This window comes from Sander lucioperca, chromosome 17 (assembly GCF_008315115.2).
Source record: "Sander lucioperca isolate FBNREF2018 chromosome 17, SLUC_FBN_1.2, whole genome shotgun sequence".
Taxonomy (NCBI): domain Eukaryota; kingdom Metazoa; phylum Chordata; class Actinopteri; order Perciformes; family Percidae; genus Sander; species Sander lucioperca.
Window position 1 is genome coordinate 10,999,206 of NC_050189.1, and position 22,453 is coordinate 11,021,658.

Sequence of the window (22,453 nt, forward strand, 5' to 3'; positions counted from 1 at the left end):
GGCCATGTGCAAAGGCTCAGTCCTCAACGCATCGGCCACGGGTTCGGTTCCGACCAGCGGCCCTTTGCAGCATGTAGCTCCCCCTCTCTCTCCCCTTTCATGTCTAGGCTGTCCTGTCACAAATAAAGGCCTGCAATGCCAAAAAAATTATCTTGAAAAGAAAATAAGTTGCACAAAATTCAACACTGCACTTCCTTGGGTCCCCAGCAATGCACCCAACCAAGTGTGAAGTAGATCGGATGAATGGTTCTCGAGATATGTGGACACACACACACACACACACACACACTCACACACACACACACACACACACACACACACACACACACACACACACACTAACACACACACTTACATTTCTATCAAGAAATACATTTTACACAGTCTGTGGGAAAATGACGAAGGACATACAGTATTTTCTGATCCTTGTCTTGTCATCCAAAAATAATCTGGTATATTTTTTTTAGATTAATCGTTTCACTTATTTTGATTAAAAAATAGTGAATATATAATAAACAGTCTATTGTTCCAGCTTCCAAAAGAGAATGTTGCTGCTTTCGTCTGTGTTATGTCTCAGTAAACTTTGTAAATCTTCAAGTTTTGCAATTTGGATCCAACAAAATATTTCAAGACATCTCTTGGGCTTGAAAACGTTTCGGCACTTTATGAACAAAAAAATCGATTAGTCGAGGAAATAATTGGCATATTAATCGATTATGAAAGTAATCATTAGTTGCACACCCAAACATTAATAAACATGATATGATATTTTTACAGGACACCTACCTTGTTGTTTATTTCTGACCTTCGTCCTGCGGAGACGGCTCAAATCTGACATCTGATCCAAATATACAGTGTATATTGTGTGTGTGTGTGTGTGTGTGTGTGTGTGTGTGTGTGTGTGTGAAGCAGGTGTATGGTTTTTTTTTGCATGTTGCAAAACCAATCCAGACTTTGTGATACCTTTTTACACGGTTCATTTCTCAGGTAAATGTTCCCGTCCTCCCTTTCCAGGGAGTATTAACATCTGCTTAAACCTGACAACTGAAACATAAATACATGCGTTCAGCCACTTAGTTTTGACATTACTAGAGCTTCACTGTTTAGAAAATGGTTCATCATTTGCTAAAGTCTTACTACTATGGTGGCCGACAGGGGCAGACGCCCTGCAACTTAAGAAAACACACGCAAATAGACAAAACACAAGCAAATTAAGAAAACAACTTCATTAATTTGTCAACACATGTGCAGCATTCAGCAAACGCGCTGCAAATACACACAACACAACCAAATACATAAACGCACTGCAAATATCACAACACAACCAAATAGATAAACGCGCTGCAAATATGAAACGATGCAAAAAGAAAAGCACGCAAACCCAGAAAACAAATGCAACAAAAAAACGCTGCATCCAGATTACACAACGGAAGTTCTCCAGACCTCTAGAGGGAGCAGCTAGTGGAACAGCTGGAGTCGGGTATGGCTGCAGCCTGGAGAACTCCATAGACTGTATATTAAATTCATATTATTATTATTATTATTATTATTATTATTAATAACATAATATATTAATAACATACAGTCTATGCTCCCGTCTCACGCCCTCCCGGCTGGTGCCATCCCCGAGCTTCGGCTTTTCAAAATAAAAGCTTGCATCTGGTCCGCTATGTGTTTGTACTTGTTGTGTTGGATGTTTGTGAACTAAACAGTACGGCAGTCACGCTAATGAATACAATAACTTTTTCAGCAGATTTCTTACTTACAACACGATGGAGTTAGCAAAGCAGTTTTGTGTTTATATGTGCGGGCGGGATTTCTTCAGTTTGATAAATCCCACGGTAAATTGGCTGGTTTACTAACAGGGAGGGACTAGAAATCCTGTCTGTTTTTTGTATTTCAAGAGCGAATTGCTCCACAATATGAATACAGATTGATCACTTATTTTGTTGGTAACCGTTGTTGTATAATCACAATATTACACTTGAGGAGGCCTACACTTCAGTGATGCACCTTTCGGACCTCGAAATTAAACCCTCTGATGTAATATGGCTTAAACAAACGTCAACGTTAAACACTGATGCAGTTTTAAATGTTTTATCACCACGAGTTTACAGATGTCTCTGCTGATTGAGTATCAGCTGGGACCTGAGACGAGACACACCCACCAAACCAGAGAAAACATATCTCAAACATAGACTTAATATTTACAGTCTATGCAGTTGCTCTCTCTCTCTCTCTCTCTCTCTCTCTCTCTCTCTCTCTTATTTGCAGTGCGTTTATGTATTTGGTTGTGTTGTGTGCATTTGCAGCGCGTTTGCTGAATGCTGCGCGTGTGTTGTCAAATTAATGAAGTTGTTTTCTTAATTTGCTTGTGTTTTGTCTATTTGCGTGTGTTTTCTTAAGTTGCAGGGCGTTTGCCCCTGTCGGCCACCGTATACTACAGACCTAAAATCAAACAAATCCAGAAATTATTTATTTATTATCTGAGCTTATATTTGTGCCAGTGTCCAGTTTCATAACACCAATGCAAATGTAACTCATTGTATTTGTCCATTAAGATGGACAATGACAGAATTCAAATCACTTTTATGTAAGTGAAAAGGTGTCTGGTGTGTATTCAAATCAAACAAAGTGAGCGTCTGTCTGTATTACTTCATACAAATATGAGCCTGCAGACAAAAGAGAACTTTGCTTTGTGTTGTTGAACTATCATGCAAATAAACACATTAACAATGTGGCCATCAGATCAACACAGTTGTGACACAACACACACAATTGTGATTGGTTTAAAGAAATGTGAATAAACCAGAGCATGTTTTTCTCCCATCCCAGAATGTTGTGTGGACTAGCCAGACCTTCCTCCGCAGCGCTGTGGAGGAGGGTCTGGCAATGCGAGACTAGTTCACTGGTTACTCTTGTTATTTCCTTCTTCCAAAACAGTGGGGAAGAACACCAGGAAATTGCCAGGAGTTGAGTTTTCATTAAAACCAAATTATGACTGGTGTGTTACCTGCGTGCTATAGTCTGGATCAACGTCAGTACATTTCCAGGATATTTACCTCACATCCCTCACCTTTTGCTCTCTGTGTTGACATTTTCAAACGCTGTTCGATTCAGGAAACTACAAAATATTGTATGTGGCGTTTGTGGGGTGCAAATGTTCCACCAAAACAATTCCTTCCCGGGACTATTTTGCAGCATCCAAAGCTTAGCGCCGCCCAAGACGATTGTGATTGGTTTAAAGAAATGCAAACAACCCAGAGATTTTTTTCTCCTATCCCAGAATGCATCTGTGATGTAGCCAGACCTTACGGCACAGCGCTGTAGAGTAAACAAAATATTCTCTGTCTAGCTCAGCTAAAAACAATGGATCTGCAGCATATGCTCTAACACACATGAGTTGTAACTGAAAACATGTTTATTTTACAAAACTGAAAGAGAAAAGAACTGAAGACAAACTGTGATGGGAAGAGAGTTTAAGTGTTCTGGGGTTGAGTCCTGCAGGTTTGTACATCTAAAATATAACTGTGGATCTCAACACATTACTGTAAAACGTCTTGTTAAAACAGAGTTGTACCTTTCTAGATTGAAAGTGTTTGTCTCGTCCTGCAGGCTGCAGCTCAGTCTGAACTTTGAACTGCAGGAGACACAACTGGGACCTCTGCAGGACATGAAGAGACATGATGGTCCCACTCAAGTTTCAACACATTTAGGTATATTACTGTTTTCTTCTTATTTTATTTTTTACATAGGCCTAATTAATGTTTTAAATATGAAACAAACAAATACACACTACTACTGCTGCATAATTAGTAAGTATCTGCCTCTCCGTCCCTCTTCTCAGACACACCCCCACTCCCCTCTGCAGCTCTATGAAGACTTATTGTTCTTCTCCAGCTGTCCACCAGGTGTCCTCAGACTCTCCTCATCCTGATCACCTGGGTCTCATTTCCCAATCACCCTGTCAGCACATATACCAGACCTGGTCCTGGTTGGTCCATGTTGTGTCAGGCCTTTGCTCTGCAGCCTTCTGAATGTGAATTTAGTCAAGTTGTTTATTGTAAAACTGAGTTATTATTATGATTGTAAATCCCAGTAGCTCATTATGTAACAGGCTACCAGTGAAGTGTTCTATCTCTGAGCAACATACCCAGTGGGTATATAATGAGGCCGTCTGTCTCTGCCTGCAGGAACACAAATGATAGCAGCAGCCCCATGTTGGCCCACTACAGCAGCTCTGATGGAGAGATGTCCACCTTGTTAAGGAAACACTCAGCAGCAGCACAACTCATCACATATGTGAAGAAGGTTCGGCTTAGGTTTTTTTGTTTGTTTTTTTTAATAAAAGAAAAATAAATTGGATCACAAAAAAAGTTTTAATCAGAGAGAGATCATCAACAACAAAGATAACACACGTTGCCAAAATTAAGTTTGACAGAAGGAATAAGGTGTGGCCCATGGTAACAGGGATCTGGTTTCACATTAAAGTAAAACAACAGAAATTATTTATTGACGTGCATTATGAACCATGAGTCATAAGCATATTTATCTAATTATCTATCCCAGAAGTTTCAGGTAAAGACCCTGTCCTTCTCAAACTGAGAGAGATCCAATCACCAGTCCAAATGTCCTCCCAGGTAGAGACAGAAACAAGGAGAGACAAAGACTTCTGATTTGCAGGTAAAATAGACTCCGAGGAGGTTTAAGATGAGAGGTAATCTACTGGTCTGTAGGCTACATTAAAACATAAAGAAAAGTTTATATTAACTTCATTAGATTAGTGGAGAGTCCAGAGTTTCCCATCATGCACTGTGGTCGGTGGAGAGAATCTGGAAACTGTAGCTGTCTCCAGTTTATGGGGAATGAGCACACTAAAACTAATCCATGCAATCTCTTCTGACTCAGAGATTTGTTCTGAAACATGGTAATCTGACTTGGAATGAGCAGTCTAAGACTAGCTAGGCTGGGCGTTGTGCAGGCTGGGCAGACCGGACCAGCAACTCTGCGTGCTTCTAACCCAGGTCTCTTTGGCCTGCTTATATATATTTTTATAAACTTGTTTCCGCCGCTTGACACTTCATTGACAAGCTCCAAGGTGTGGTTGGTGTTTGGATTTTCTCGTTGACTCTTTACTGGCTGCCTTCATACACAGAAGAAATCAAACACAAACTGGAACTCTGTCCTCTGGTCTCCTGGTTTGGATCTTAAATGACTTAAAACACACAAGGAAATGTGTGAATGCGTTGATGTTGTCATGATATTAATCATGTTTTAGTGATGTAGTGTGTGAGAGTTGGTGGATTAGACAAGAAGTTAACAGATAATAATGTTTTGCCTATAACGGCGCCTTCCAGGCAGCTAACCCTAACCTTAACCCTAAACATAAGCATTGCCGCGCTGCCTGGGAGGAGACGTTGGGGGCAAAAAACACCAAAGATCCATATTTCCTTCTTGCAGGTGTTCATGTCAGATCTTACACAAATCCAAATGGTAAAAGTAATTCCAACTTTTTTTCAGTCGACTCTTGTCTGTCATCTTAGAATTAAAAAGTAGTAATCCAAGTTGAGTTCGCTGACTGTGCATCTTGAGCAGTTTGGTGTCCCTTAACCCTTAACCATTAACCAGGGGCGATTCTAGGATCAGACCTTTAGGGGGGCTCAGCCTTGCAAAAGTGTTAAACCCACCTTTAAAAAAACTTTAAAGTAATTTTTCTCAGGTTCACACTCTAGCGAGTTAAGGTATTTTGCCTTTGCAGGGCAGCACACTTTATGTGTTACTACTTGACTCAGATAGTTGGCGATTTTTTTTCCAGTTAAATTTTCCTTTTTTAAACATGTCGGACTAATGCATGGCCCCGGTGATAAGTGGTGTAGGTTGATGAATAAAGATGTTAGTAGTATCCTCCTCGTTCTTCTGACAAACAGCGACAAATGGCACCATCTTGTGACATACATACATTACTATCTGGCTTTCAGTCCTCTGGCTAGTCACGTGTTATAAGTAACACAGAAGAAGTATAAACAGACTGTATATGTTCTCTCTCTGTCCTGTAATAAGTGAACTCTGAGCTCATATGTTTGTGACTCTTCACCTCTGTCTCCTCTCACAGGGAGAAGATGATCTGCAGCATCCTGCTGCTCATCATCCTGACCTCCTGTGTCTCTGGTTAGTTTACAGCTTCACTTTATTATCCACTAACACTAAACAAAGAATCACTAAAGTATCCACAGAAACATGTGGAGATGGAGTTTAAAGTTGTCAGTGTGTCTGCTCCTCACTTTCCCTCTCTGTCTCCTCAACAGGAACATTTGTAGTGAATGTGACCCAGACCTCCTATCAGGCAGAGGAGAACCACGACATCACACTGGAGTGGACCTTCACAACCAACCCTCACAGTTCCTCCAACTCTCTTAATATCTTCTGTGAATTGTTAACTGATACTAATAATCAAACCCTGTTTCGTCTCCATAAAGGAGTTGAGGTCCCAGAGTCTCAGGATGAACAGTTTGCAGGACGAGTCCAGTGGGACAAAGACGTCCTCAGAGAAGGACGACTCAGACTTCATGTGTCCAGACTCAGGACTGAAGACTCGGGACTGTATGTGTGTAAAGTGTTCACAAGTTATGGGAGTAACTCTGGTAGATGTTGGCTCAATGTCACTGGTAAGTTGATTCAGGAGAACTGGAGTTTTTCTGTTTGTACTTTGAACTAAAAGATGCAGATTATATAGTCATTTTCACTAAAACAGGTTTCCTTCCTGTCAATCAGCCACATTATATTTTCTGTTCTTTACAGCAGCTGTTGATGAGCCAAAACCTCAGAGACCAACAGTTAGACCAGAACCAGAGAGTCTGAAATACATCAGGATCCTCTACGCTGGACTGGCAACACTGACAGCAGCAGTTCTACTGATTATCTGTCTTTGTTTTAAATGTATTAATAAGAAAAGAAACATATAGTCAGCCGTAGAGATGTCAAGTTTATCAGAGATCCGAGCACTTGGACTAACAGTCTAACTCAGTCTGGAGGACCCTCTTTAAATGAGTCATCAGAGCATAAAGTCACAGTCATAAAAACTAAATCAGACTCCTAGAGTCTCTCCTCCTTCTGTTCTTAGTGTCAGAAAACTATTTGTTATATAAAAAGTTGTGTTATATCCAGCCTGGTCGCACAGAATTCCGTGAAATGATCACGAATTGTTAGCAGCGCATTACGTGGTGGTGGCACGGAATGTGTGAAAATATCTGTTTGGCCACCACGGAAAAGAATGTCAATGAGAAGATGACGTAGCATTAAGAGCGACTACGGTAGCGAGTACTATGTAACGCCGAAATTCTGCATAAGGAGGTTGGTTGGGGTGGCGGATAGACTGGGATGGGTCAAACACAGGACGTTCACCCTGGAGACCGGGGTTCGTGTCCCGCATGTCAAGTTTCCTAAAGTCGCTTTCTTCTTTTCCGTCCCGTTCTTCCCGCGTGTCACGGAACCGTAAGCCCACCCACGACATCTTCCTCAACCCAACCGTCCCGTTCTTCCCGCGTGTCAAGGAACCGTAAGCCCACCCATGACCTTTTCTTTAACTTAAGGGGCCGTGTTTATTTAACGGAATTTTTTGTTTATTTTCTGAATTTTTCTGAATTGTTTTCACGGAACTCTTCCGTGGGCCCATCACGGAATGTTTTGCAATTTCGTGAAACTGCCACAGATTTTGAGTTAAGGGGCCGTGTTCATTTCATGGAATTCTGTGAGATTAGGTTGGTTATATCTTTATATTTTAAATGATCTTCATGTTACTACAGGTTTGAGTTTAAATTAAGTTGACATGTTACATCATGTTTTGTCTTCTTCTAGTTGTGTAATTACTTGTATCAATATATTATGTCATATGTTACTTGTAATGTTCTCTCTATTGTTACTTGTCTAGGCACTACTGATGTAAATTAGCATTAATGCTAACTCCAGCATGTTTACATCTTGATGTTCATTAAGGAGCTCTGTCCATGTTCAGTTACTATGAATTTAAATGACGTTATTACAGCAGAAATGACTAATGTCAGTGTAAATAATGCTTTTTTTGAGTGAAGGGTTTTGCAGCTTTTAAATAATCAAGGAATGAAACTTGCATCTGAGATATGATTTGGTGTTTTACTACAACAGAAAAAGGAAATGAAGTGAATCAAATTTGGTAAATTACAGCAAATAAAGAAAGCACACAGAACAATATGGAGACATCTTCCTGCTTCTTCTTCTTCCTGCATTTCAGTTCCAGAGACATTTAAACCACAATGCAACCGGAGCACCACCTCTTCCATTCATGTGTGTTATTATGCTGAGCTGATAGCATGCAGGTTAACTGTGGAGACTTGATGATCAACTCCTTCAACAAGACCAGCTGACTCCCAGTAAAAAGCTCCCTCTGCTGGTTCATCTTTACCATCTTTCGTTCCTTAATTCAATCTAGGGTCAAATATAGAGAGAGGGTGTCTCTTGAGGCAAATGTGTGATCTGTGATATTGAGCTGAATATAACTGACTTGACTCATAGTAACATACAGGAAGACTCATAAACAATTATCAGATCCAGTTAAATACATTTTTCTATTCATGGGCCTATTTTATTTTTAATTAATGTTGGATGAATTGTCTTATTTGTAACAAAATGTTAACATTATAATGATGAAAAAGTTTATTCTTTAACCCTAATTTACATATTTAAAAAGAGAATACATACTGGGCTGTCAGAATTTGGCAAAAGGCTGAACAAAGGAAGGGAGACCACACGTGAGTTGTTACTGAAAACATGTTTATTTTACAGAACTGAAAGAGAAAAGAGAGTTCCGTGGCTAAGAAACATGGCGCAAAACCAGATAATGTTAAGCAATATTAGAGAGCAGATTAATGGCCTAATTTTGTGTGAGTTTTTTTTTTTTGTCTGGCATCTAACATGTTGTGTGTGTGATATGGCATTAAAGCCTCTGAACACCCACACAGGTGTTTTCTGTTATTCTGGCTGATTAGACTCTGTTCAGGTTGAAGGTGGGCCGGAGCTTTGATGGGAACTTATTAAGTCACAAATTCTTTATACTAATAAGGATGATAAAGTTGTCATTTGTCCCGCCCTAACAGGTGCAACAACACTAACAGTGGACTCAAGAAGATGTCAATCACTCAGTGTAACCACACCACACACTCCTGGAAAAGGTCCAATAATCAACATCAACCAAGATAACACACGGTGCCATAATTACGTTTGACAGGAGGAATAAGGTGTGGCCCATGGTAACAGGAATCTGGTTTCACGTTAAAGTGAAACAATAGAAATTATTTATTGACGTGCATTATGAACCATGAGTCATGAGCATATTTATCTAATTATTTATCCCAGAAGTTTCAGGTAAAGACCCTGTCCTTCTCACACTGAGAGAAATCCAATCAACAGTCCAAATGTCCTCGCAGTTAGAGACAGAAACAAGGAGAGTCAAACTTCTGATTTTCAGGTAAAATAGACTGTCAGGAGGTTTAAGATGAGAGGTAGTCTACTGGGGCCTCATTTATAAAACTGTGCGTAGGATCCTTGCTAAAAGTGTACGTACGCCCAAAAGCCCAAAATGGCGTACGCCAAAATAAAGTCAGATTTATAAAACCGTGTGTACACACACCTGTAAGCAATGTTCCTTTTATAAATCAGAGATTACCTACAAGTGTGCGTACGTGAATCAGCCTCTTATCCCGCCCTGTACACGCCCATTTTTAACCATAAATAGTCAATGCAAAGCACCTCGTGAATGCTGATCAGTATGTTAATGACACTGGCAGTTGTTACACCGAATCATGACGACAGGCGGAGAAAAAGCAAAAAACTTCTCAAACGTTCAGGAATTGCCGCAAATTGAATTATAATTTCGGCCTGTTCTTGCACAGTGTAGGGAAACCTAATCTATAACTACATGTATTAATAATACATCCAAAACAGCAGGCATTACGGTACTCAGAGACAGCTTCGATATACCAGACGTATATAATAAGATTTAACAGAACTATATATTATATCCAAACAAGCCTTAGTGATACAAATTAAGATTATATATAATATTTGTATAAAAAAATACTCAACTGTCTGACATTTCCCTCTGGAAACAGCCGGTTTCCCCCAGAGTGGCGAGTACCTGTATTTGGACCAGGATGGCACGGTTCCGGTGCGTTGCCCTCTCTACTGAACCCAATTCAGTACATAGATCCAAGAGCACAGCTTTAGGGAATTTAAATCAGCATATTAGCCAGTCATCGTCATGGTCAGTGAAGTCTCTTTTTCTCCTAATTCTGTCATTGGCGTAGTCCTCCTGCAGTGCCATCATGCAGCATTACACACGGGGGTCACCGTAGTATTAATATGTTTACAACAATTTGTGATTGTTAACACCGTGCCAACACAACATCAACTAGGTATCCCCCACCTCGAGATACAATTTGAAGACGAAAGAAAGTCTAATAGGCAAACACACTTTGCTTCATGCAGGTTTTGTCACAAACAGTATTAAAGTTCGGACTGATAACGAGGACATTAAGGGTAACGTTTGAGTGAGAGCTTAACGGCTGTATTTTCAGACTTTGACATTTGATGATATATGCACAGTATTAAAGACAGACAATTAGTTATTTACACTGTGTTCTGCCGTTATGTAATGGTAGGGTATTTAATGCTATCCTGTAATCCAGTCGGGCCATCCACTCCTCCTGCGCTCCGTAGCGGACATTGTGACGGTGAGACAGCAGTGATTAAATATTAAGACATTTTTTTTATTTAAGATTTGAGTTGGAGGTGTTTATGGAACAATTATCACTCAGTACAAGCGCAAATAACACTGCTGGATTTAATCTTCATGATAACGTGGATGATATGGAGTGAAAAAATATGCGTGAGGCATCAATACTTGAAAATATTAAGAGTAATCGTTATTCCCATTTACTTTCTGCAGTCTGACTTCAGTTCACCACCTCACCATCTGCGTCGCCAATTCCTATGTTGTCTCCAAAATGTGCGTACACATGGGTCAGAGTCTGCGTGGAGGGCCGCACATTCTGCCGTCAAGTTTGTTTTTTATAAATCACAACCTTTGCGTGGGAAGTGGCGTACGCACATTTTCAGCCCCGTTTTGTGCGTACGCCACATTTATAAATGAGACCCCATACTGGTCTGTACATTAAAACATAAAGAAAAGTTTTTATTAACTTCATTAGATTAGTGGAGAGTCCAGAGTTTCCCATCATGCACTGTGGTCGGTGGAGAGAAGCTGGAAACGGTAGCTGTCTCCAGTTGACGGAGAATGAGCACACTAAGACTAATCCATGCAATCTCTTCTGACTCAGAGATTTGTTCTGAAAATATGGTAATTAAACTTGGAATGAGCAGTCTAAGACTAGCTAGACTAGTCTGAGCATGAGATCATTTTATCTTAAGTTATATTTTTATCTGTAGGCTATATAAAGCCGTGCGTGTGTCCGTGTGTGCAGGCTGGGAGTTGTGCAGGCAGTTCTGGGCAGACCGGACCAGCAACTCTTTGTACTTCCAACCCAGGCTGCGTCAGGAGACGCTCTCTTTGGCCTGCCTATATATTTGCCCACTTGACACTTCATAGACAAGCTGCACGGTGTGGTTGGTGTTTGGATTTTCTCGTTGACTCTTTACTGGCTGACTTCATACACAGAAGAAATCAAACACAAACAGGAACTCTGTCCTCTGGTCTCCTGGTTTGGATCTTAACTGACTGAAGACACACAAGGTAATGTGTGAATGTGTTGATGTTGGTGTTGTCATGATATGAATCCTGTTGTACAGATTTAGTGTGTGAGGATTGGTGGATTAGACCAGAAGTTAACAGATAATAATGTGGTCGGTTCTCTCAGTAAAGAGACAATTCAACAACAACAGTTTAACACACATTTGATTCATTGACGACAGATCATCCTGAAACCTGATCCACATAAAAAGCTGCTCTATGAGACTTTAAACAGCAGCTGGAACATTTAGTAAAGAGTCGTTTCAATATGACAGCATGAGGTTGTTTGAGTGTTTACTGTTTCTATATTGTCTGTTGTATAGGCTATTGTTTATAAGGAATACCACACTTGTGTTACTAAATTTAGCACAAAAAGTAAGGAAATTTGTGTTTGGTAGATTATTTCTCTGTGGTAACGATGCTTTTTGGCAATAAATCTTATACCGTTGGAAAGCCTGTTTAGTTCCCGTTCAAATGGTGCCCCATTTGTAAGGAACATGCATTTGTGGGATGAGCAGCAGCGCTGAGTATGTGGGTTGCGCCCATGAAAAATTTGCAAAATCTTCTCTGCCAATGCCAAACGGGTTATTCTGCCATTGACTCGTGGATTGGATGATTGGAGTTTGAAGAAACAAGACATAATGGCAATTTAACAATTTATTCATTTCACAAACAGGAGCCTCAGTAGCGTGTGGAAGAACCATACACAGCCACAACAGCCTGGCACCTCCTCCTCATGCTGGTCACCAGCCTGGTCACACACTGTTGTGGGATGGCGTCCCATTCTTCATGGGATTGCCACTGGTTGCAGAATCTCATCTCTGAATCAGGCACCTGATTGGCAGCACCTGGGGGTACCAGAAGCTCAAAATAAGTGTCACTAGCAACAGCAAAATAACCTGTTTGGCAATGGCAGAGAAGATTTGGCAAATTTTTCATGGGCGAAACCTACATACTCAGCGATGCTGCTCATCCCACAAATGTATGTTCCTTACAAATGGGGCACCATTTAAAAGGGCACTAAACAGGCTTTCCAACGGTATAAGACTTATTCCCAAAAAGCATTGTTACCACTTAAAAAATAATCTACCAAACGCAAATTTCATTACTTTCTGTGATAAGTTTATTTGACTCAGACAGTTGGCAATTTTTTTCAGTTAAATTTTCCTTTCTTTAAACATGACGGACTAATGCATGGCCCCGGTGATAAGTGGTGTAGGTTGATGAATAAAGATGTTAGTAGTATCCTCCTCGTTCTTCTGACAAACAGCGACAAATGGCGCCATCTTGTGACAGACATACATTACTGTATCTGGCTTTCAGTCCTCTGGCTAGTCATGTGTTATAAGTAACACAGAGGAAGAAGTATAAACAGACTGTATATGTCCTCTCTCTGTCCTGTAATAAGTCCTCTGTCTCCTCTCACAGGGAGAAGATGATGAAGATGATCTGCAGCATCCTGCTGCTCATCATCCTGACCTCCTGTGTCTCTGGTTAGTTTACAGCTTCACTTTATTATCCACTAACACTAAACAAAGAATCACTAAAGTGTCCACAGAAACATGTGGAGATGGAGTTTAAAGTTGTCAGTGTGTCTGCTCCTCACTTTCCCTCTCTGTCTCCTCAACAGGAACATTTGTAGTGAATGTGACCCAGACCTCCTATCAGGCAGAGGAGAACCACGACATCACACTGGAGTGGACCTTCACAACCAACCCTCACAGTTCCTCCAACTATCTTAATATCTTATGTGAACTGATAACTGATCTCAAAAATCAAACCCTGTTTCGTCTCCATAAAGGAGTTGAGGTCCCAGAGTCTCAGGATGAACAGTTTGCAGGACGAGTCCAGTGGGACAAAGACGTCCTCAGAGAAGGACGACTCAGACTTCATGTGTCCAGACTCAGGACTGAAGACTCGGGACTGTATGTGTGTAAAGTGTTCACAAGTTATGGGAGTAACTCTGGTAAATGTTGGCTCAATGTCACTGGTAAGTTGATTCAGGAGAACTGGAGTTTTTCTGTTTGTACTTAAAAAATGAAAGATGCAGATTATATAGTAATTTTCACTAAAACAGGTTTCCTTCCTGTCAATCAGCCACATTATATTTTCTGTTCTTTACAGCAGCTGCTGATGAGCCAAAACCTCAGACACCAACAGTGAGACCAGAACCACCGACTCTGAAAAACATCAGGATCCTCTACGCTGGACTGACAGCACTGACAGCAGCAGTTCTACTAATGATCTGTCTTTGTTTTAAATGTGTTAATAAGAAAAGACACATATATTCAGCCGTACAGATGTCGAGTTTATCAGAGAAAGGAGCACTTGGACTAACAGTCTAACCCAGTCTGGAGGACCCTCTTTAAATGAGTCATCAGAGCATAAAGTCACAGTCATAAAAACTAAATCAGACTCCTAGAGTCTCTCCTCCTTCTGTTCTTAGTGTCAGAAAACTATTTGATATAAAATGAATATTGTAGGATATTTTGATGCTAACTCCAGCATGTTAACATCTTGATGTTCATTAACGAGCTCTGTCCATGTTCAGTAACTATGAATTTAAATGAAGTTATTACAGCAGAAATGACTAATGTCAGTGTAAATAATGCTTTCGTTGAGTGAAGGGTTTTGCAGTAAGGCATGGATACCCGACCCGAGCCCGACGGGCCGGGCCGGATTCGGACAGATATTTAGAAATGATGGTCGGGTTCGGGCCGGGCTCGGTCACATCAGCGTGATAAGGCATTTGTTGTAAAATGGTGCTGCGGCTCCTTTAAGAGAGCTCAGTGTGTGTGTAAAGTGGGAAGAAGAGAGATAGAGGAAGAGGAAGCAGACGTGTAGATGCGACCGGAGCAGAGTTGGTGGAATCAGTTTAAGTTTTGTACACAGTGTGTGCGGTGTCCGAGATAAACCCCAGACTGAAAACCAAGTTCATTCATCTGCTCACCAGAAACGGGATTTTAACCCCGACGTTATAACGTCGGCCCTGGAGGTAACGAGTCTCCCCTGGTTTTCTGATCACGGTCGGAATCGAAGCAAGCAGGAAAGGTTAACACATTGAACATTTTAAATTAAACAGCTGATTAACGTGCGCTTGTTCCCCCGTGTGCGCTGATGACATCTGTTGACATTTCCGAATGCATTCCAGTTGCTTAATAAAAGCTTTCCACACAAACAAACGTACATGTGTCATTAGTATGAGAAAAAAAAACAACGAGATTTTAACTGTGCCGGGCTCGGGTCGGGCTCGGACATAAATATCATAATGCCTGACGGGCTCGGGCCGGGTTCGGTCACGGCTCTGTCGGGCTCGGGCCGGGGTCGGACGGAAAAATTCGGCCCGATCCAGGCTCTACTCTGCTCCCCATTTGTAATTTGTCCCGCTAATCTCCTGATTTCATTGTGATATCATATGACTCAAATGGCTGTGTCACAGTTTCTGTGATATGTCCAGACTGGAGGATGGTACTTGGCGTGGCCATAGTGGGATTCGGAATTTTGCGGCCGGGGAAAATGACGTTAGCAAACATGCTAATTATAGCATAAACATGCTTCGCTTTGGAAACGCGAAACTGCTAACGTTAGCATTGGCTTGTTCCTGAGAGGTGTGATGGAGGCTGATTTACGGACACGAAGGCAGAGCTAACACACAGTACAGTTTATGTTTGGACAGTTTGTATTGCTATGGACTTAAGGTTCATTGAAACATGTTATGCATGCCTTAATGGCCTCTGTTTACTTTCACTTTGAACAAAGATAATTAAAACAGCTCCTCCTTAATGGCCTGAGCTGAGCTGCAGAACAGGTAGGACTTCATATTCTGAGTCAAATATTTCAGAGTAGAGAAGCAGTCCGTCTGTCTGTTTCATAACTCAGGAGACCCAAAACATCTCGCTGCTCGCTCTTCTTCAAAACAAGTAAGTATAAAACATATTTCATGATTCACAGTTTGTTTTTATTGTGTACATCAACTGTGGGACATTTACTGATATTTAGACAAACATGTTAATTTACTCTCAGATTAGAAAATGATTCAAACAAATTGGCCCAATTTATATATTTGGTTCTTTACTGAAGTATTATTCTAAAAGTTCCTCCAGGATTTGATCTTCAGACATATTGTGATCTTCAGTTGATAAATGACAGGACAAAATGTTGTTTTAAACTTTGTTTTAGACTTTTTCTCGATGTTAGTTTGGATGATCAGTTCCATTTTATTTAGTGTCAAGTTCATACAACAGGATGACTTGTTTCCCTTTAAGTCTTTAAAGCTCCAATAACAAACATAATTAAAATATATATTATATAAATATATGAGTTTGTCCCCATAAAATAATTCCCCAAACAGCTGGCAATATCAAACAAAATAATATGTCATTGATCATTGTATATTAGTTATTAACAATGACCCAACCATCAGAGATGAACCATTTAAAGTAGTTTCTAACTATTACATCCCGTGTTGCACGGCCAGTCAGTCTGACAGAGAGCCAGAGGTGGAGATGTTGTGGAGACAATACAGGCCAGTATTATGTTGGACACTCCCGTGGTTTCTATTGGACATTTGGTCTGTTATGATTTGAAACAGATGTGCTAAATATATGGCACTGTATTTTTGAATAATGTACATTTGTTTGTTTCCATTGTTCCACTGTAAGAAGAAAATAAATTGAAAATGGAAGGGGTGCAATATTTGTTAAAGGCAGAATATGTGTCTAAGATTCTGAATGAAGTATTGTGGGGCTGCAGAGACGTCCCGGCCTACAAATCCCATCCTACAGACTAAAGGAAAATATCTTTGTTTGGTACAGATTCTTGCAAAAATCACACTATGACTATAGTACATTTTTATTTGTGTTTCAATGAAAATGAGAATGATGATCCAAAAAATTGATCATTCCCTCCAATATCGTGAATCATATCACAATCGCAACATCAGTAAAAATAATCGTAATTTGACATTTTCCTCAAATCGTGCAGCCCTACCGAGCAGTGTGGTTAACCACTATCTTTTAAACAAAAATCTCAGAGCATGTGACCTCTGAGACAAAGGAAAACACATGTCCCACATACTGTAAAAGCCACACCTGTATTTGTAAATGTTCCCATTAGTTTGTTGTGGGTCAGACTGTTTAAAAGAAGAAAAGAAATAGAAAATGGAAGGAGATGTTTTCTATCTCTTTAAATAAAAACACTTAAGGTGACCCCATGCTGACTATTCTACCTCTGGTTCTTTACATAGTTAATAGTTGACGTTGTGATATGTGGGCTACTGTAGAACCCTGGTCATCTGGATTTGATAATATTGAAACATTTCTATCTGGATAAGTGTGATTCAATCCATTTTTTTTTTTTAAAACTGGCAGAAAAGTAACATTTATTACCTGTTCCTGGATAGCAAAACATGGGATTTCCAGATTCAACTTTTCTGAAGAGCTGGGCCCAGGACATTAGACTTCATATAAATATATATTATTTTTAATGTTATAATGTTGTTGCCTCATGAAGACATACATACATATAAACAACTGTGTTTAATGTTCCAGCTCAGTCTGTCAGTATGTTGGGAATGTGTTGCTGACTGAGATGCAGACAGAAACTTGTTCAGCAGAAAGTTTCCAGAAATCTTCGTCCTAACTTGCTCGTCCTCGTTCATGCACCTGGGGAGGAGTTTGTGGTCATACACCTGGTAAACATCTACAAACACACATGAACAGGTAGGATGTTATTATTTTTAAACTTTTTCACATTTTGTGATGATGCAGCGTTATGGTGAAATCTTTTAAATTCAGTTTTCTCTCATCAATGAAACAACAGAACAGTCAGCTGTTGTAACAACGGAGTATAAACAGACTGTATATGTTCTCTCTCTGTCCTGTAATAAGTGAACTCTGAGCTCATGTGTTTGTGACTCTTCACCTCTGTCTCCTCTCACAGGGAGAAGATGATCTGCAGCATCCTGCTGCTCATCATCCTGACCTCCTGTGTCTCTGGTTAGTTTACAGCTTCACTTTATTATCCACTAACACTAAACAAAGAATCACTAAAGTGTCCACAGAAACATGTGGAGATGGAGTTTAAAGTTGTCAGTGTGTCTGCTCCTCACTTTCCCTCTCTGTCTCCTCAACAGGAACATTTGTAGTGAATGTGACCCAGACCTCCTATCAGGCAGAGGAGAACCACGACATCACACTGGAGTGGACCTTCACAACCAACCCTCACAGTTCCTCCAACTATCTAAATATCTTCTGTGAACTGTTAGCTGATCTCAGAACAACAGTCCTGTTTCATCTCCATGAAGGAGTTGAGGTCCCAGAGTCTCAGGATGAACAGTTTGCAGGACGAGTCCAGTGGGACAAAGACGTCCTCAGAGAAGGACGACTCAGACTTCATGTGTCCAGACTCAGGACTGAAGACTCGGGAATGTACAAGTGTCAAGTCATCACAGATTATGGGAGTAACTCCGGTAGATGTTGGCTCAATGTCACTGGTAAGTTGATTCAGGAGAACTGGAGTTTTTCAGTTTGTACTTAAAAAATGAAAGATGCAGATTATATAGTCATTTTCACTAAAACAGGTTTCCTTCCTGTCAATCAGCCACATTATATTTTCTGTTCTTTACAGCAGCTGCTGATGAGCCAAAACCTCAGACACCAACAGTGAGACCAGAACCAGAGAGTCTGGGAAACATCTGGATCCTCCACTCTGAACTGGTAGCAGTGAACTACGCTAAACTGGCAGCAATGATAGCAGCACTTCTACTGATGCTCTGTCTAAAACGACTCTGTCTTAAATTCTTGTTTGACTAAATCTACAGATAATAAAATAAATCACCTACAGTTTACAGATGTCGAGTTTATCAGAGAAAGGAGCCATCAGGACTAACAGCACCCAGTCTGGAGGACCCTCTTTAAATGAGTCATCAGAGCATAAAGTCACAGTCATAAAAACTAAATCAGACTCCTAGAGTCTCTCCTCCTTCTTTTCTTAGTGTCAGAAAACTATTTGATATAAAATGTTGTTATATTTTTATATTTTAAATGATGTTCATGTTACTACAGGTTTGAGTTTAAATGAAGTTGACATGTTACATCATGTTTTGTCTTCTTCTAGTTGTGTAATTACTTGCATCAATATATTATGTCATATGTTACTTATAATGTTCTTTCTTGTGTTACCTGTCTAGGCACTACTGATGTAAATTAGCATTAATGCTAACTCCAGCATGTTAACATCTTGATGTTCATTAACGAGTTCTGTCCATGTTCAGTTACTATGAATTTAAATGAAGTTATTACAGCAGAAATGACTAATGTCAGTGTAAATAATGCTTTTGTTGAGTGAAGGGTTTTGCAGTTTTTAAATAATCAAGGAATCAAACTTGCATCTGAGATATGATTTGGTGTTTTACTACAACAGAAAATGGAAATAAAATGTAATTTGGTAAATTACAGCAAATAAAGAAAGCACACAGAACAATATAGAGACATCTTCCTGCTTCTTCTTCTTCCTGCATTTCAGTTCCAGAGACATTTAAACCACAATGCAACCGGAGCACCACCTCTTCCATTCATGTGTGTTATTATGCTGAGCTGATAGCATGCAGGTTAACTGTGGAGACTTGATGATCAACTCCTTCAACAAGACCAGCTGACTCCCAGTAAAAAGCTCCCTCTGCTGGTTCATCTTTAACTCCACAGCTTTTCTTTAACCTTTAAAACCCATTCAGAGAGACCATGACAGGAAATAACAGACAGCTTTAAACACACTGAGGGTCAATTACAGGATCATATTAAAAACATTAAAGCTAAAAATTAAAGCTGTTAAATTCTGTCCAGAAGGTCATTAAGTTGTCATGACATTGGACAATAAAGCAGCAGATTATTATGGATCCACTGACACATTAAAGGTGCTCTAAGTGATGTCACGCGTTTTTTAGGCTACAACATTTTATTTCACATACAGCAAACATCTCCTCACTATCCGCTAGCTGCCTGTCCCCTGAACACACTGTAAAAAACATCTCCTCACTATCTGCTAGCTGCCTGTCCCCTGAACTCACTATAAAAAAAAAACGCGGTCTCTGTAGACAGCCCAGGCTCCACAAACACCAACAAAAACAAACTGGCCAACCTGCACCACCAAACATAACAAACAGTCTTCCAGCGTTCCAGCCAATAACCGACAAGAAGGATTTGGGGGTGGGGGTTGGGGGGTTAGTGCGCAGAAGGAAGGGAGGTAGAGGGGACGGGATGAGGAGGAGGGAGGGGCATGCTAGCCAGTCTCGTTTTGTTTGAAAATACTTTGAATGTCAACAAGAAGTGCCGTCACCCAACATCGCTTAGAGCATCTTTAACACTATTACATCATTTATGGTCATTATGAAGGAAAGCATCACTTCCTGTGTGTCGCTACAGTTTCATGTCAGAGTTCATAACACATCAGAACTGGATGTTTTTCACATGAGAGAAGATGGCACAAATATAATACATTATTATGGACAAATGTGTGTGTTCATTTAGCAGTAAGTTTGTCTTGGTTATATATGATTGTTCAGATTTTCTTAAAGCTGTCGGATAATTCTACTTTATGTTGATGGAGGTCGTAGTGGGTGCTTGTGATGTACTAATGCATTATACTGTCAGGTGTTTCTAATATTCTGGCCCTCTCATGTATGTAAATGGACTGGCCAAAATATTAGAAACACCTCTTACTACACCACTGCAAACTACAACCTCAACAATAAACATGCAGTTAAATGGAAACCTCTCTGACAGAGTCAATCAAAACTGAACATTATTATCTATGTAAAGGTAGAACTGATGGCAGAGCTGTGTATTGGATGTGTACCTAAAGAAGTGGCCGGTGAGTATATAGGCTGTAAATTTCATTTAGGTATCATAAAGTCAAAATGTATTTAAATAAAAAGCACAGGTGAGTGGTCAAATGAATGGTAGTCGCTCATACATGGTGGTATTAGTGGTTCTTGCAGGAGGTTGTGCAATGTTTCCTGATTTTTCAGCCACATTTAGAGTCAGAGTTTCTCACTGATCTCTGCGTCATTCAAAGGTTGTGATCAACTGTAGCCCAATGTGAACCAAAAATTATGAAGTGTCTGAAAGCATGAGGGAAATGTCCTGTTTAACAGGACAAAACAAAGAATGTTAAACCCATGAACGTCAATGGCATCACAAACAATCAAAAAAAACATTCAATATGATAAAAATATTAAATTTCATGCAGTTTAATTATATGTTGTCCCTGCACTCTCCTGTAGGCTGGATACTGAATAAAGCAGTTATCATTGTTGTTAGCTTTTTCTCGCTATTGTGTTTTGAAACAATAAAGAGGTATTTAGTGTGTAGATGTTTTGATAATGCAACATCTGGTTACATTTGCTGGTTAATGCTGAAATATGTATTGACACGTTTGGGTCTTTCTGACCTTCAGGTTACAGTAGGCCTATATATGTCATACCTGTCATCACTCCAGATTTACGCGGGAGTCTCCCTACTTTTAACCATTTGTCCTGTCCCTCTGCTTCCTATTTGTAATTTGTCCCGCTAATCTCCTGATTTCATTGTGATATCATATGACTCAAATGGGTCTTTCACAGTTTCTGTGATATGTCCAGACTGGAGGATATGTCTGATACTAACTGGCAACCCAACCCAAAACAAGCCCGCCTGACGTGCATCACTCATCACGTTCAAGCTTAGGTTCGAGGCAAAGTCAACTGAACTGAAAATGGATAAAACACAGGTCCTAAAAAGAAGTATGGGTTAAAATGTCTGTCCTCTTGGTATCGAGACCTTCCTGTTTCTAGCCGTTAGCCATGTCAGCAACACCGTGCGTTGTTGTAACATATGTCGGGCAGACTTTAGCGTTGTACACGGTGGGTAAAATGACGTTAGCAAACATGCTAATTATAGCATAAACATGCTTCTCTTTGGAGGCGCAGAGCTGCTAACGTTAGCATCGGCTCGTTCCTGAGAGGTGTGATGGAGGCTGATTCACTACGGTGGCCGACAGGGGCAAACGCCCTGCAATTTAAGAAAACACACGCAAATAGACAAAACACAAGCAAATTAAGAAAACAACTTCATTAATTTGTCAACACATGTGCAGCATTCAGCAAACGCGCTGCAAATACACACAACACAACCAAATAGATAAACGCACTGCAAATATGAAACGATGCAACAAAAAAAAGCACGCAAACCCCGAAAAAAGAAGCGATGCAAAAAGAAAAACAACTTCATTAATTTGACAACACATGCACAGCATTCAGCAAACGCACTGCAAATATCACAACACAACCAAATAGATAAACGCGCTGCAAATATGAAACGATGCAAAAAGAAAAGCACACAAACCCAGAAAACAAATGCAACAAAAAAAGGCAGCATCCAGATTACACAACGGAAGTTCTCCAGACCTCTAGAGGGAGCAGCTAGTGGAACAGCTGGATTTTCGACCTCACAGGGAGAGAGAGAGAGAGAGAGAGAGAGAGAGAGAGAGAGAGAGAGAGAGAGAGAGAGAGAGAGAGAGAGAGAGAGAGAGAAACTGCATAGACTGTAAATATTAAATCTATGTTTGAGATCTGTTTTCTCTCGTTTGGTGGGTGTGTCTCGGCTCAGGTCACAGCTGATACTCAATCAGCAGAGACAT

The 22,453-nt window shown here is 40.2% G+C and overlaps 1 protein-coding gene and 1 long non-coding RNA gene across 4 annotated transcripts; both read left to right on the plus strand.

The window, feature by feature from the left end:
• The first annotated feature begins 7,010 nt into the window (after nucleotides 1-7,010).
• LOC118493518 lies at nucleotides 7,011-8,230 on the plus strand. Its single transcript, XR_004895473.1, has 2 exons — nucleotides 7,011-7,151; nucleotides 7,758-8,230. It is a non-coding gene; the product is annotated as an uncharacterized LOC118493518 (long non-coding RNA).
• Nucleotides 8,231-13,040: 4,810 nt separating this feature from the next.
• Nucleotides 13,041-19,211, plus strand: LOC116053095. 3 transcript variants are annotated; one of them, XM_035993565.1, is made up of 4 exons: nucleotides 13,041-13,123; nucleotides 13,208-13,272; nucleotides 13,410-13,769; nucleotides 18,407-19,211. In XM_035993565.1, the coding sequence occupies exons 1-4, from the start codon at nucleotides 13,056-13,058 to the stop codon at nucleotides 18,589-18,591; spliced, it is 678 nt and encodes a 225-aa protein (XP_035849458.1). In that variant the 5' UTR covers nucleotides 13,041-13,055; the 3' UTR covers nucleotides 18,592-19,211. The 3 variants fall into 3 exon arrangements, with proteins under 3 accessions (XP_035849458.1, XP_035849459.1, XP_031159870.1); XM_035993566.1 differs by having other exon boundaries at nucleotides 18,410-19,211; XM_031304010.2 differs by lacking the exons at nucleotides 13,208-13,272; nucleotides 13,410-13,769 and adding exons at nucleotides 17,720-17,775; nucleotides 17,913-18,272 and having other exon boundaries at nucleotides 13,102-13,127; nucleotides 18,407-19,209.
• The last annotated feature ends 3,242 nt before the right edge of the window (nucleotides 19,212-22,453 follow it).

Bases quoted from the DNA above. Each gene is read 5' to 3' on its own strand.
- LOC116053095 (XM_035993565.1), top strand. From the start codon at position 13,056: ATGGCGCCATCTTGTGACAGACATACATTACTGTATCTGGCTTTCAGT. The intron at 13,124-13,207 runs ATAAGTAACACA...CTCCTCTCACAG, and splicing joins CCTCTGGCTAGTCATGTGTT to GGAGAAGATGATGAAGATGA. The intron at 13,273-13,409 runs GTTAGTTTACAG...TCTCCTCAACAG, and splicing joins CCTGACCTCCTGTGTCTCTG to GAACATTTGTAGTGAATGTG.